This window comes from Siphateles boraxobius, unplaced genomic scaffold (genome assembly GCF_051911475.1).
Source record: "Siphateles boraxobius isolate OS27281-9 unplaced genomic scaffold, OSU_SipBor_1 130, whole genome shotgun sequence".
NCBI lineage: Eukaryota > Metazoa > Chordata > Actinopteri > Cypriniformes > Leuciscidae > Siphateles > Siphateles boraxobius.
In genome coordinates, this window is record NW_027508734.1 from 12452861 (window position 1) to 12469487 (window position 16627).

The 16627-nt window shown below is 38.4% G+C and overlaps 1 protein-coding gene across 2 annotated transcripts in view; it reads right to left on the reverse strand.

The window, feature by feature from the left end:
* Positions 1–910: 910 nt before the first annotated feature.
* furina (furin (paired basic amino acid cleaving enzyme) a) overlaps positions 911–16627 on the reverse strand; it is a 99699-nt gene continuing 83982 nt past the window's right edge. For both annotated transcript variants that reach the window (XM_077228014.1, XM_077228015.1), the window contains exons 10-16: positions 13849–13949; positions 13406–13509; positions 13037–13154; positions 9968–10147; positions 9739–9863; positions 7422–7550; positions 911–4370 (exon numbers count right to left, since the gene is read on the reverse strand). In XM_077228014.1, the coding sequence (XP_077084129.1) occupies positions 3751–4370; positions 7422–7550; positions 9739–9863; positions 9968–10147; positions 13037–13154; positions 13406–13509; positions 13849–13949 (1377 nt within the window). In that variant the 3' untranslated portion in view covers positions 911–3750. The remainder of the gene's footprint in view (positions 4371–7421; positions 7551–9738; positions 9864–9967; positions 10148–13036; positions 13155–13405; positions 13510–13848; positions 13950–16627) is intronic.

Below are 16627 nucleotides of genomic sequence, written 5' to 3' on the forward strand. Positions count from 1 at the left end.
TTGCTGAAATGTGAGTCGTTTACTCACTTTTGTGAGATACTGTGTGTGTGTATTAGGGATGTGACGGTGACGATATTTTCCCACCGGTTAATCGACGTGTGACAACACCGGTAATACCGGTATCACCGGGCGAGGGCTTTTGAATCACTAATTTAAAGGCAAACGTAAAATGCGCGCGTTTGCACAGGCATGCATATTGGGACCATTTGAATAACACTGTATGTGTGTGTGTGTATATATATATATATATATATATATAGAGAGAGAGAGAGAGAGAGAGAGAGAGAGAGAGAGAGAGAGAGTAGCTTTTGGAAGTTCATTTAATAAGAAATGCTCACATCAGATAGCAACATATAAAACATCTAGCAGTCATACCACTGTCAGTCATGATTTAAAATTTTGGTAAAAAAAGGATGATGAATCATAGTTTTTCCAGTGAGCATGTTTTGCTGAGGATTACACACATTTTGCACCACTGATGTAACATCGTACTAAACTGAGGGAAGTCGTCTGGAAGTCCACTTTTGTTGCAAAACTGGCAATGCCTGAAATGTTTTGTTTCGTCTTCATTTTCATTGGAGTTTCCAATCACATTTCAAATAATTGCCAAGGCACTGACCAGTCAGTAAATTGTTCAACACTTCTCTGTTTAACACTTTTATTTCTACAGAAATCCTCCCTTTGAAGACATTGAAAGTCACACTTCAACCTCAACAGGATGCTAGACCTGTCTAGCTAAGCAGTTATGGAAACCTTTAAAATGTCACATGTACCTTTGACAAGACCATTTCGATTTAGCCATCTACTATTATTATACCACTTTTGTTCTGACACCAACTACTAAAGCTGTGGACTACGAGATTGTCTGACATACAGAAAATGCAATAAAAGAGCTCACAAAGGATAATTATGAAGTTTGCATAGATCTTTTATTTATTTTTGTATAATCTTTAATTCGCATATTGACATCAATTAAATAAAAAGAGCAAAATAATCTTTAAATTACATGTAAATGACTGCACCATATATAGTACAAAAATAGGCCTTATTTTTTTTTATATCGTTGTCCCGTCTCAGGTAGTCATATAAATGATTGGTGTTTCTACTTGGGGATCTACATGCATCAGTTGACTCTTCAAAAAAAAGGTGAAAATAATCATATGAGTCTAGAAAGTTCTCGTTGAGTCTGAACACACACACACACACACACACACACACACACACACACACACACACACACACACGCTTGTTGAAGCACAACACAATCATCGTGCCATCAGGGTGAAAGCATATTGCGTGTGGTTAATGCAAGAACTGTTGTCACAACACCAGCATTTTGACCAAAACCCTAACTGCCTAAATTTGGTCATTCAACAGCCTATTAGAAGCATTTCCTAAATGTGTATGGTCTAACCACTCACCCAATTTAAAACTGCAACCAACCTCAAAAAAAGTTTATGTTTTTTTCAGGTCATGTTATCACTCTAAGGCCAGCAGATTTTCATCCGGTGGTCTTTGGTCACGTCTTTTCACACTTGAAAGGCTTTCCAAAACACATAACACCAAATCATTAGCGCAGGGGGTGAAAGAGCTCAGCGGGGTCAACATTATTGTAAAATCTCACGTTATTTAACGGCCTTGAAATTTAAATGTTCTGTTGGTTTTCAACCTTGCACTATGAATGTGTAGATAAGACACATTTCATTATAAGGTAAGATGAGCCGTGCTGATGCATCGATAGTGCAAAACAAAACAAATATTTAAAATCGGTTACCCTACTCAACTAAACGAAGGCAAGGCCGAGGATGGTGCAAGTTGTTTGTGGACTGGCCACAGCTTTGTTTTTACGACAACAATGGTTTGGAGAAGCTGATCATGCTCACCAGTTATCGCAAATCACTGATATGATAAATGATAAAAGGAAGCTGGACTCCAACTCCATCAGCATAACATCACATAATCCAGACCAGTTGGGTCTGTATTGCACAGACATGATAGATAACATTGTCATTTCGTAAAGATACTGCATATGACCAACATATGTAAGATCATGAATATGTGATTCAGAAAAAAAACAGAACAACTACTACTATATTCCTGGAGAGTTGCAGACAAGGCCAAGCAAATGACTAATAATAAACAGTAGTAAGCAAAGAAAATGACCTAATGAAGTGACTGTTGAACATATAAAACAAACCAATCCTAACTGATATCTGGTGGACATTAGAGCCCTTTCTCTGATTTATTTCAAAAAGACACCCATACTGTGCAGAACACAACCTCTAAAATCTTTATATATAATCACTATAACATGACAAAACGGAAGCCAGGTCCTTTCAGGATGCGCCTTTAGCAAAGACCTTTTCTAGTGTTTCAAACTCTTGACTGGAGGACAGAATTAAATTGGCTTGGAGAGACTGACCGACATCAGAGTTTCTTCCCTACATACAGTCAAAGAGCGCAGGGATACTGCAGTTCGCAAGCAATATCTCACACAAAAATCTAAATATTTACCATATTCACTTACTCATGTCTTTTCAAACCTGCATGAGATCTTGCTAAAATAAAACAAACAAGTCATTTTGTAGAATCACCAGAAATAAACGAGGATAGAGGCTGTCGAGCATCAAAAAAAGACAACAAAAGCACCGTAAAACGTGTGCAGTATATATAGAGTCTTTTGATGTCATATTAATTTTACATAAGGACATTTTTTTAAATTCAAGACGGTATTTGCTGATAATATTCTCCTGCACATCCATGCATTGTTTCAAATGCCATTCCTGCTCATGTTTAATACAAATATGATATATAAAATATAAACAACAAATATAAAGGTTTGACGTCATGATTTTGACTTTTTGATGAGCCATATTTGAAATAAATGACATTTGAGATTATAGTGCAGAGATCGGAAAAAAAAACACTTTTATGGAACACACATATGTGAATGGCCCCAATCACCCAAATTTAATTTCATATAAATATACTAGAGCACTTTTTGACTTTACTTCAATAAACTGTATTGTAATGCCATTTTAGAGATTGAAAAGCCCTAGGCCCCATTATATTTTGGTGATATGGACAAAAAGCATTTAGACTTTTGGCAAAAAGTTATGCAGGTTTGCAGTGACATGAGGGTTAAAAAGTTAGCAAATAATGTTTTATGTTTTGAGAAGTATTCTATTAAACAGCCTACATAAAAGAAAAATCATAAATTCAGCAATGCAGATGCTCTAGGGGGAGTAGTAAGCTCTATAAATATGTGTAAGACAACAAGCTGCTCTCCTCTCCATCTCTGACCATGTAGAAATAGTGATATGTTCTTCAAAAAGGCTCCCTGCGCAAAGCCAGTGGATCCGACCCACTGCAGCACTGACTGACTTCATATAAATGTAGTTTCACTCACTCACTCACTCAAAGAAAAGCTTTGTTTTACTCATATGCAAATATTTCAATCTTATTTTTTCTTTAAATCTCACTAGGCAGGAAGAAGAGACCAAGCAATAGTCATGTTTATTGTAGTTTCGACTCTTCCCCGTCGCTTGCGTTTGGAAGCTTTCCATGTTGAGGCACCGAGAGGTCAACGCCTAGGTGAATCATGGCTCATATAACTAAGACAGGTGAGAAAAACAAACCAAAACGCCCCAAAAGTGTGATACGTTCAGATGAACCCCAGAATGAAAACGCATTTAAAAAAGAGAGAGAGAGACAACAGTGCAGTAGAGGCTAGAGAGGGGAGGAACGTAGTTAAAGAGCACTTTGTGTTTTGATGAAGGCAGTCCTCTCGTTGTGGATCTCGAATTCCTCATTCTCAGACTCGGTATTGCCCTCGTCCTCCCGCCAAACGTTTGGGATGCCTTTGTAGGCAACCTCGGTGCGGTTCAAGCCGAACCCGACCAGTAATCCGGATCCCGGCCCCGCTTCGGCAGACTGCAGTTTGTTCTGGTTGCGCGTGTGCATCTGCAGCAAGCCGAACACCCCCACAAACGTAGCCACGATGAAGGCACAGCTGAGCACCGCCACGGTAACAGGCAGGCCAGAGGCAAGCTCAGCGTGGTTTGTCAGGGACGAGCCGTCACCTTGCATCTGAAACAGTCCGCCGTCCGGAGACTCGCGCTGGATCTGGTTCTGATGCAGACAGGAGCCGGTGACTGCGTCCAGGTGGCTGTGAGGTGGGCAGGAGAGGCAGTCCTGAGACCCGGGGGCGCTGCAGGTGAGACAGACGGGGTGGCAGGGCAGGCAGGAGGGGTGGAGGACGGGCGACACCTCATTGTTGGGGAGGAATGTGGAACGGGTGCCAGGGGTGAATCCGGCTGGACAGTCTCTCACACAGCCCTTCTGGTACAAGTAGAACCCGGGGTTGCACTCTGAACGAGGAGGAAGAAAAGTAAACTTTAGTCATTTATAAACTCTTCCGGACAGGCATAAAATTGTTCTGGGTTGAATACAAGTCTAAACTGTATTGTTGTTCACACAGAAAATCAACTTGACGAATGATGAAAAGTAAAAATAAATAAATAAATGTAATATGTAAAAAAAATAAAAATCTCAAAATGACAACAATCATTGCGATTTTAATTTTGAGAGAAATAATTGTGAAAATGTATTCATTGATTAAAACTAGACTAAAATGCTCAGACATTTAGTCGACTAAAAAATTTCACAAAAAGTGAAAAGGACATTTGACACAGGGCTGACACTATTATTGTGATAACAGCTGATGAAATTAACACTACTGTCAAAGAGTGCTTTATACAGAGTGTGTATTGTCAAAGTTGGGGCATTATTGCAGATAAACCCGTTCTTATTTGACACGCAAAAAACTGCCACTGGTTACTCTACGCGTCGGTCAGACGGTCTCTTCAGGTTTAACTGGGCAGTTCTTGGCCAGAACAACCCGGTTGAATAAAAGTCTAAACTGCATTACACTAAGTGTAAACAGGCTTTAAGAATCAGATTTTTTCGAGAGATCAACTACATACTCCTCTGGCCATCACAGTACACAAATAAAGAGATGAAGACTAGATTTTCCGCATTCATAATGCCCTTTTAGGGTTGCATCATTTAGAGAAGGACAGGAGAGGAGGAGATGGCAAAGGAGAAAAAAAGGAAAGAGCTGATGAAGGAGGAAAACTGCTGAAAGAGAAGTGGTAGGGTCAAGTAAATGTGTGTGTGTGTGTGTGTGTGTGTGTGTAGGGCCGGCCCAAGCCTTTATGGGGCCCTAAGCCGAATTTTATTTGGGGGCCCATGGTGCCGCCAATATGATTGACTATTGTAATTGCTTGATTATTCGCAGACTACAAAACACACCCATTATCAATTTTATTAGTTGTAGCTGTGTTGCTAACATCTATGTCTGCCTGGCATGTTTTTACCCTTATACGGTTTCAAATTGTAAAAGTAGCAAACCCACAAGAGTGGCCAGGTCTTATTTTGCACTTTAAACTTACAGTACTAAGTGGTATATTTAATGTGGTAAATAAACCAGCAAACCTGCTTTTGGTAAAAAAATAAAAATTACAAAACGGACAATACTAAATTAAATACTTAAATAAGACATAAAATGAACAGATCAGAATCAGATGGACCTGTTACAAGATAACAATAATAAATGTATTAACATTAAAGGGGTAGTTCACCCATGAAAATTCTGTCATTATTTACTCTCTCCATGTATCAATTTCTTTCTTCTGCTGAACACAGAAGAAGATATTTTGACGAATGTGTTTAACCAAACAGTTGATAGACCCCATTGATTTCCTTAGTATTTTTTTTCCTATATGGAAGTCAATGGGGACCTGCAACTGTTTGGTTACCCATATTCTACAACATATCCTATTTTGTGTTCAGCAGAAGAAAAAAAATTATACATGGAGAGTAAGTAAATAATATCATGTTTGGGTGAACTATCCCTTTAACTATCCAAGTATACTATAGGCTGCTGTCCCACTTCTGACAAAGTGACAGAAGCAACTGATTACTTTCACTTAAGACATAACCAACTGTGTTTATGTAAACCCTGAGAGAATTTGACAGTATTTGCACAATCAGACTCAATTTAGATAAAGTCCAGTAATCGGACGCTGTTTGACAGGTTTATAGTGTGCGCACACAGAAAAAAAAGAAAGAAAAGAAACGCATGTCAGAACAGCAAACAAATTATATATTTAACCGGCAAGGCTTTAAAGCAAATGCAAATAATAAACTTGATTGCGAATAAGTGCAGTGTCCCTTGAGTAACTCTACCACTGCGTTAACATGTGATGCGATTGTACGTTGAGTTACAGGTCACGGTCAGGGTCTATGGTCAGACCATAGTTTGGGGGGCCCCTGGTGGCAGTGGGGCCCCAACCAACCGCTTAGTTCGCTTATAGGGAGGGCCGGCTCTGTGTGTGTGTGTGTGTGTGTGTGTGTGTGTGTGTGTGTGTGTGTGTGTGTGTGTGTGTGTGTGTGTGTGTGTGTGTGTAAGAATGAGCTGGCAGTGGGTGGCCACATGAGGGGCATGGCTACAGGCTAAACTGGACAGCTGCCTTGTAGACGGCTGCCAATGCAGCTGGCACTATGAACTAACTCCAGGATGGAGTTATGAACACACAATTTAACAGCTAAGACATGACCAGCACAACACACTTAAGACAAGCAAAAGGGACCTATAAAAACAGCTGTAAAGTTTAAAGCTTTATTTTTAAAGCATTAAATTATTGGGGAGATAGGGACACATTTACAACCCATTATTTATTAATTCATTAGTAGAAACATTTTGTAAAAAAAGACTAGAATTTAAAAGTCCCATAAGCTCACTAAGGCTGCATTCATTTGATCAACAATAAAATCAAATCAGTATATGGTGAAATATTATTAGTTTAAAACAGCTGTTTTTCGACTTTAATATGTTTAAAAAAAGTAATTTATTCCTGTAATGTAAGCTGAATTTTCAACATTATTACTCCTGTCTTCAGTGTCACATGATCATTCAGAAATCATTCTAATATGCTGCTCAAGAAGCATTTTTTATTATCAATGTTGAAGTCAGTTGTGCTGCTTCATATTTTTGTGGAAACCGTGATACATTTTTACAAGAAAGTTGAAAAGGAAAGCAATTTTTTCTCTTGTAATTACTGTCACTTTTGATCAACTGAATGCATTCTTGCTGAATCTTATGTATCTTAATTACATTTTGTATAAAATGTCTAAATGTTTTGGATGGCAAATAAAAAAAGTCAAGATTACGTGCAGTGTACTTTACTGCACATCATGGCAAATGCAATAAGTCATCTAGTCATGTACTACAGAAGGTGTATCATACCATTCTGACAAATCAAGTCTGCATCTGAAAAATATCTGGAGTTATAGAGGAAAGCTAGTAAATCCCACTAGTAGTTGACAGGGGGCGCACTTTCACCATCATTTACACTTACCTGTGCAGATCTGACTGAGGTCGTAGGTTTTGCAGCTGCTGTCAGCGGTCTGGCTGGAGTCAGCTGTTGAAGGGCCGGATAAACTAGAAGCCGTGCCATAGAGAACCAGTGTGAACTGAGTCAGAGTGCCTAAAACAGACAGAAAGAGAGTTCGACTCGTGCACACAAAAAACTCACAAAATGATAGGTGTTGACATTTGTGAATCATCATGTCTGTGTTCTCTCTGTAATATCTCCAAATCAGTACAAGTCCTCGTGGAATTGCTCTGTTCATTAATATTATTATTATTATTTGGGCCCAAACACCAATGGTGCAAAGACCCTCTTGGAATTGCTGTTTTTTTTTTCTTCTCCAAAATGAATTGCATTTTTGAGGGCCTAAACATGCTCGAAAACTCATGAAACTGCAAACACTGAACTGCATCTGATATGGGTTTCAAAAATGGGTGTGGCCAAACGACTCGATAGCGCTACCTCTATAATTTCAACAAAGCGCCCCTCATGCTACGTTTCGCATATGTGTACGAAATTCGGTACATACATGTAATGTCCCAATACCTAAAAAAAAATTCTTGGAGAATTAAACGCAACAGGAATTCAGACATTTTTAATTTCCTCTGCGATTTTTCTGCAGTTTTCAGGCGTCGTACTTAAACTCCTTCTGAAGTTTTAATCGTATCATCTTCAAATTAGTAAGTGTAATCTTAAGGGCTTTGCGATGTTAAATTGTGAAGAGTTTTTTGTCAAAGGGCGCGCCATGAAACAGGAAGTTGCTGTAACTCCAGAAACTTCACATGTTTGATAAGACTTTTAGCAAACTGCTAAAACATGCCAGCAACACTTAGCTAAGTGATAAAGCATGCTGTTAATGCAATAAAATAGGAAGTTGTAACCCAAACTGCCCCAAACTTCACACGTTCAAGAGTTCCAGTCTGAAGACATCTACATGCCAAAATTTTGTTCTAGTCATTGTGCCACCAGCTGGCAGCAGAAAGTGTGGCAAATACAAGCGATTTTTATGTAGTCCTCCTATATTTACCTACTTAAATGCATATTTGCCCACCGTGCTCTGTTTTCCTAAAGCCAGGTTGGTGGTGTCCACGGTGCGAGGGCCCTTTCATCGCTGCTTGCAGCTTTAATTATAAATAAGATTCTAATACATAATATAGGAATAACATAGGGTTTTCTGGAATATTAAATTGTTTTTGGTCAATAACAGCATTCTGCGTTCAGAGGTTCTTGTACAATGACCAATAAACTGCATAAATAGAAAAACTCCATTACTATTCTACACTTGTATTCAATTATTCAATAACCCTTCTTATAGAAAAACACATTTTATTTTGAAATAATGCCTGATTGTAGATTATCATCTGTACCTATTGCTCATTTTGTGCCCACTAACATGAATCACTCAGAAGATACAACTCTGATCATCACGGTGCAATAGCACACACAATGTTCTTTTTTCATCATCGTTCAGTAACTGTGGTGCCGCATAGGTTCGACATGCATTAGATTGATGGCCCATTTTGTCTCTATAGTCCAATAAAGTCAGTAGCTCTGTAAATTCTTAAAGCAACAAAGAGAAATGGACTAGGTAATGCACTGGACTGATAGTCCGTTTAATCCAGATATAAAGCAGTTATGTTAGTGTCCGGGCAGGACAAAAGAATGGGGTTTGGGTGGAAGTCGCTCTATATTTACAGCGTTCAGGGGCGGCTGGAGAGTGCGAGTCCTCTGATTTACTTAGCTAGATTTAATTAATCAGATTTTCTGCAGGGTGTGGTGAAGGAAGACAAATTGACTGTGACATAAAAGAGGAAGAAAACAGGATTGGGCAAATCAGGCGGATTTGGAGAGAAGATACTCCCTACACTTCTGTGAAATGCGGAGCACTGGGAGACATAAAGAAAAAACGTTTTTTTGTTTTTTTTGACCCACAATCAATGACTCTTTTTAATCATATTAAAGGATTATGTTTTTTTATTTTATTATATTTTTTATTATAATTTTTGTTTTATTTTATTTTTATTATCTTTTTTATTTTATTATCTTTTTTTATTATAATTTTTGTTTTATTTTATTTTTACAATCATTTTTATTGTAGTTTTGGCACGTTTTTTTTTTAGTCGAGAAGTATATAGTAGAAAATAGACTGGAAAACACTGGGGGGAAAAGTGACATCAGGGCATGTTGGAGGTCCAAATAAAACATGCTGGATTTGACTCATATCTTGGATAAGCACCATAGCTCAATGCATCAAGAGCACAAATGGAATTAAAAAAAATTGCAAAATAGATGGACGAGATGTTACCATAGTCGGTGGTTCCAGCCACATTCTCGATCTCCAGCGTCCATTCTCCACGAGGATCTTCATCCCAGGAGTGGGTGGTCATGAAAGCCCAGTCATTGAAGCCCTCAGAGGAGTAATCGTGAGGTCTGTGAGCGTGAGAGAGAGAGAATGTTAGACTGTGTGAAGCTGCTCACATCACAGAGCAATGTTATATGCAAGTATTATGAGAATGGATGTTTCAGTGGCTAACCTGGGTGCAAGCAGTGTGGAGCGGGTGCCCTGTGGGCTGATCAGGTAGATGGCCAGATTTCCTCTGCGGTTGTAGGACAGGGTGAGCTGGGCTTGAGCATGCTCTAATGAGCTCACAAAGTTGGCCGTCCCAGTACATCCATCCACAATTTTTGTGATCACCAAATGACTTCCAATATTCCTAAAAACAGGCAAATAGTAGGATTAAAGTCATTAAGCAAAAATTGTCCAAGAACTGACAGTAAAAAAAACCCCGAAAGTTATACTTTTAAATACAAATAGTTATGCATGTATCATACACTATTGTCCAAAAGTTTGGGGTCGGTAAGATTTTTGAATGCTCACCATTATGCTCACCAAAACTGCATTTACTTATTTGTTCTGCTTAATATTTTTCTGGAAACCGTGACTTTTTCCCCAGGATTCTTTGTTGAATACAAAGTTCTTAAGAACAGATTTACTTGACTTTTACATCATTGCAAAAAATCCTGTCATTTTAGGTAAATTTAATGCAAGTACATCCTTGTTGAATAAAAGTATTTATTTCTTTAATCTTACTGAACCCAAACTTACTAAGTTCAGTGTAGGATCATCAAAACATTCTCTACCAAGAACCAGCATATAGCTGTAAACAGTCACAACACTAGATTTTTTATTTTATAAATTTTGATTTATCATCCAGCAGGTGAAAAATGTTAGTTCAGCAGCTTATAAAAGCAATAGCCCACATCTTCATGCAAAGCCACATGATTCAAAAGAGTAAGTTACCCTGGGGTTCACTGAAATCCATTATAAGACTATTACTTTGCACAAACCTTTAACAAATTTCCAAAAATTGTTTGGACCAATAGGTGTTTATTTCCCAAACGTGCACCACCAGCAATTGACATGTTAAAGGTGAAGTATGTTATACTAGTGGCATTTAGCGGAAATACAAAAATAAAGCATAGTTTTGAACAATCTTGCAAATCTAAAATTTGCTGCAAATTGCAACAAAGCGGGAGGGCACACACAAACCATCCATAGAATAGGTTTGGAGAAAAAGACAAGAGCACTAACGGGGAGCTGTAAAATAGACAGCCACATATTTATAATAAAATTAATCCAAACCATATATATACTTTTGGCGACCATAAGTGTAAAGAAACCAAGTTGCTTGTCAAATTTTCCTAACAAGCAACCATATTTTTAAAAATAAGCCTAATTTTACCTAATTTTAACCCTATTTTTTAAATAAGTTTACTCTGCAAATCTAAATGGGATTTTAGTATTTTAACACTAAATAAATTAATATCTTACTGAATCAGAAGTTTTATGCTTTATGAAACCTTTTCTACAACATTGAAGGGTGCAAAACACATTCCTGGAACATCAGAAAAGTTGAGCCAGGTTAAGACTTGTGCCACCAATGAACGCTACAGGAGTCAGTAGGCTTTTGGCACTCTAAGCCCAATCCTGTAAGGAGCTTAGAGTGGCTCGGCCCTGCTCACCAGAGACATGGTAACACAGGAAGAAGAGCTTAAATCAAGAGAGAGAACGACAGGCTACAGCCTTTGACAAGTCCATGAGGAATGAAGCGTAAACCCCCTCTGTGCAAGGCTTCAAGTCGGAGATGTTGCGAGCAGAAAAATGAAGAAACGTACGGCAGTGCCAAAGGGAGCCCGTAATCACTTTGCTCTGTGACTTCAGCAACCAGCATGTTAAATTGGGCTTTGCTCCAAAACCCCTTGATCTTTCCGTAACATTGATGAACCATAAAGGATAACTGGAAGAAGGCATAAAAAGAGGGTGAATTTTTAGAGACGAGATTGGAGAAGCAGCACTTTTGAGGGTCCGTCTTGAGTTCCAAGATGCCAGCTGTGATGGTGTGACAAACGTGGATGTAACAAGCTTATCTGCAAGTCATTACCTCTTATAAACATGCTCTGCAGGCAGTGGAGATGCTTCATGTATTGAAGTTGCCCAGCTCTATATTTAAATGTGATAGTCAAAAGTGATGTTACGCTCCCACCTCGTTTCTTATTCCTGTTTCCTCTTGCACTCCATGACCTTTTTAGCAGCACTAAATTTAAAACATCATCCCAGTTGTGTGTGCTAAAGAAACTCAGTTTGCCACATGTTAGTGTAGAATCAATTAAGAAAGCAGTTTTATCTAGTATGGCGGGTTTAGGTCACACAAATGAAAATTGTCATAATTTATTCACCCTTATGTTGTTTCAAAACTGTACAACTGACTTCCATCCTTGGAAGACCAAATTCGTTTTTAGGTTTGCAGAACGTAACACCGCTGTTTGTAATTCAGGAATTATTTCCCCCCTAGAATTATTAGAAATCATTAAAAGTTGCATTTTCAGTTGAGCTTGGGGAAACCACTTGACACATTTGTTGTGTTGAGCTATTTCAATTACTTTTGTCTGATTTGTTCATTGCAAGCAGATGCAAGTCTGTACATTTTGCCAATAAACCTGATTTGCAATGGGGGTTGAATTATTTTGATTGCAACTGGAATTTTTTTTTTAAATCACCTGTATCTTTCATAAACACTACCATTCAAAAGTTTGGAGTCACCAAAAAAATTTAACTTTTATTTAGCAATGACTAAATCAAAAGACATTTATAATGTGACAATGTATTTCTATTCTATTTTCTATTGTGGTTTGACAATTGGACTAAACCAGGAATAAGATTTGAATTAGATTGTGTGGCCGTGCTTTTGATTAACATCATTCAAAATATTTCAAATTCTATGAAAAACAACAATTTTTAAGACTATATTTCAGAGATTCCATCTGCATTTTCTGCATCACAAAAAATAGGCCTTTATCTATGCAATGAAAGTGAATGAAGACTAAGGCTGTCAAACTCCAAGTCATATTAAGCTTATTTTCGGACTACTTTATGATGTTTTTGTTTCAACCCCTGGTCACTGGATGGTTTCACTGGATGGAGAACAGCAGAGTGAACATTCAGTCTAAAATCTCCTATGGGTTTGGATGAACATGAAGGTGAGAAAATGATGACAGAGTTGCCCTTTTTAAGCATGTGACCTAGTATGGAGGGTTTAACCTACATGGGCTCAGACACCAGGGAAAGGACACACTTCTGCTGAGGTCCAACATTTGTCCAGTTCTTTGCCAGAGACACTATAGCCCCAGCATCCAGCAGACCGTATCCATAAGAATGGCTTACTGTAGGACAGAGAGAAAAATCAATACTGTTGAAAGTAACTACAAAGGCAGTTTAAAAGACTGACAAGTAAAGAGGTGAATTAAAGAGGCTGATATCATTAAGAGATCCAGAGCTATTTGCCGATTGGTGCAGCCGATGATAATGTTATCGATTACATCACAAAACGTTCAAGCAGCTGGAAAGTGGGAAGAAACACCGCAGGGAAAGGAAAAGGGAGGGAGCAATGAAAAGCAATGAGATGGGCTTTTACCTCGGCGACCCACTCCATTTATCTTCCAGTCATTGGTGGTGAGGTGGGCAGGGTTTGACGTCCTCACAACCAGATGCTGCATGTCTCTCCAGGTTAGGTTTTTACTGCAGAGAGAAGTCAAACTGTTAGTGCCTTTCAAACGTGAGAAGCATGATGGAACGAAACTCAAAACTGCCTGCATGCTTTTATCCAAGATAATCTCTTCTGCCCTTTTATAAAGGTCACTGATAGCTACAGGTAGAGTCATAAAGGTTATATTGTTGCTGGTGAATTAATTTTAAAACTATATAAATATAAACTGCCGCTCAATGCATGCATTTGATCCAAATGAGAATTTGAAGGTTAATTCCAGTCTGCCAATCTAGCCAGTAACCCTCCGATCACTCAAAAAGCTGGAAGAAACCTCACTCCAGGACAGAAGAAAAATGCTTCGGAAGACTTACTTGGCCTCAAGGGCGAGGGCGATGATTCCTGCCGCCAGTGGGGCCGAGGCAGAGGTGCCTGTGTGGGAGTCTGTGCATTTCTGCCTGAGGTCTGTAGTGACCTGAAACAGGCAGTAGAGCGAGACAACATTTTACATCACTGATACGAAAAATCGAATTATTCCAGATGGGAACACAATACCAACATGACAATGAAGTCACTGCATTTCTCAGAATTATTGTATAATGTTTCCTGAGGCGCACTTATAATATTAGTAGGATTTTTACATCAAAAACAGTCATAATTGTGTAATAAAAGTCCATTTTCTACCCTGACTTTAGCCTTCTGGTTTAAACACACCATTTAAAGAGACATGAGTCTCTTTTCAAACAAAAAAGTCTTTAAGGACTTAATTTATATCACATTCTACTTTGTTTTTCATTAATAAATGCAGCCTTAGTGATGATGAGAGACCTTTCAAAAAAATCTAAAAATTTTTGTGTCAAAAAATCAGGGAAAACTTTTCCCCATTCATGACTCCTTTAACAATCTTGCTAATGGTGTCTAGCATCTCTATTATTATTGCTCTTACTTACAATCAGGAATTCGAACAAACACATAACACATAGTATCAAATTTTGATGTGACTGTTTTCACCTTTCAATTTTAGCAGACAAATTATGTGAGAAAAAAAAAAACAGACTGGGGACCAGAATTGTATAGAGACTTAGGAATTGGGCTCTTTCCACTTGGGCCAGTAGGCAACCACCCAGAACTTCCTAGTAACTGCATAACAATGCCTTAGCAAACAACAGCAGCAGCATCTGTATGAGCAAGCAGCACTCTGATATTCTCCAGAAAATGTAAAAACCCTAAAAAAATAAAAAAAAAATAAAAGTTTAAGCCTGTAAAGTGACCCAGGTGGTTCAGTTGAATGTTTGACATTTTCCACACATCGGGGTAAAAAGCACAGTGTCTTTAAGCCCTCAGGGTCACACAGACAGAGCTGAGACAAAGCTAGACTAATGCAAAGACAAAAGGGTTGATGGGTGACACTTAAAAAGCCAGGCATCATAGGATGTGCACTGACTGCGACAGACCTCCTTGTGTGAGACTAATTGCTAAAAACAGCAGAGAGGCTGAATGACAGGAGCGATGAAAAGAGAATTCAACAGTTGTACACTTAAAAATTGAATCGTGGGAGACCACAGGAGAGGGATATCGCCTGGCAGAGTCTCTGCTGCAAGGAAAATAGTGGGTATATCAGGCTTCTGTCCGTTAGAAGCTCACCTCCATTGTGAACAGTAGTGTCTGTGTCTTGAATGCTGGACAATGGATGACTCAGTCAGGCACAGCCGGTTTATGAAAACAATGCTTGGGTGTGTGCCTCGGTCGGCACTGAGCCGGGTAAGGAAACAAAACCGAAAAAGGAGCAAAGAAAATGTCATGCTATGACAGTGAGGTACTGTTTTGAATCACAAGGATATTCTTGTTTTGAAAATAGAGTTGAACATTTTCTGAAGAACACGAGAGGGTTGCTTGCTCATGTAAATGCCATCGTCTCTATGCCAGGGTGTTGCTTTGGGGTTGCTAAGATGTTCTTAGAAAGAATTTGTATTCATGAAAAGTTGAAACACCACTGTAATTAACTAAGTTGGATAATCTCCATTTCATGATATTACTAGGATATTGCCTGTTTATTAGTACGTATACAGCACATATTGATGCCTTATTCATGCATGACCCTTAATCCTACCAAATAGCTAAACTTAACAACTAGCTTACTAACTATTAATAAGCAGTAATTAGGAGTTTATTCAGGCAAAAGTCATAGTTGATAATGAGTTAATAGTGAGAATTGGACCCTAATCCAAAGTGTGAAGCGGGGAGATAAAAAAAAAACGCGCACACAACAAAAGGATGTAACAGACCCATATAATACATATAACTATTCCTAGTGGTGTGCACAAGTAATCTTAAGTGTAAGATAAGGTAAACAACGATTGGTCATGATTATGTGCAACATAAATTTTTGCTGAACGGATGAGTCAAATAGGGATCTCTTTTTTAATTTGATAAAATTACGGCAGAATTTTCAGCAGCATTCAGCACATACACAGGAGGCGCAAGAAAGATGGAGGGCAAATGAAAGCAATAGCCTGTCCATCTTGAGACTGGTTATTTAAAAATAAGTATTTAAACAAGGCACATTAAAAATGGTGACACTGATCGCTCGCCAAGCCAGTCACAACAAAAATAGTGTGTGTGCTTATTTTGATTATTACATTAATCTGCGAACAGGGGAAAACGATGGCATTGAGTTGATGAGCCAGTCTTTGGCAAGTACCGCCATACAATCTGAAATCACCATAAGTCTGTAATTCATTTTATTCTTAAGAAAAACAAGATACTCTTGAGGAAATATTTTAGAACACGTGTGAATCTAACCCCTTGGTAGTTGCCTACTGGGTCAAGTTGCACCTAAAAATCTTCATGATATTCTGGTCACTAGATATGGTCTTTCAATGACCTTTTTTCCAATTTTATCATCTGACAGGCTAAAATTGTAAGTATGATACTTAAAGTAATAGAACACCTCTCCTTAACAAGATGCACAATTTGATTTACAAGGAAGAGATACTGTAACTTTAATGGCTTGTCGCTATGTCTGGTTAGGACACGGTGAATGCTCGGGGCTGGGGTTTGTTGAAATCCCTAAGCACTAGTGTAAACAATAAAAATTGTGATGCTTGACATAATCATCATTATTAAGTGAAAACACAAACCATGCGTGATAGT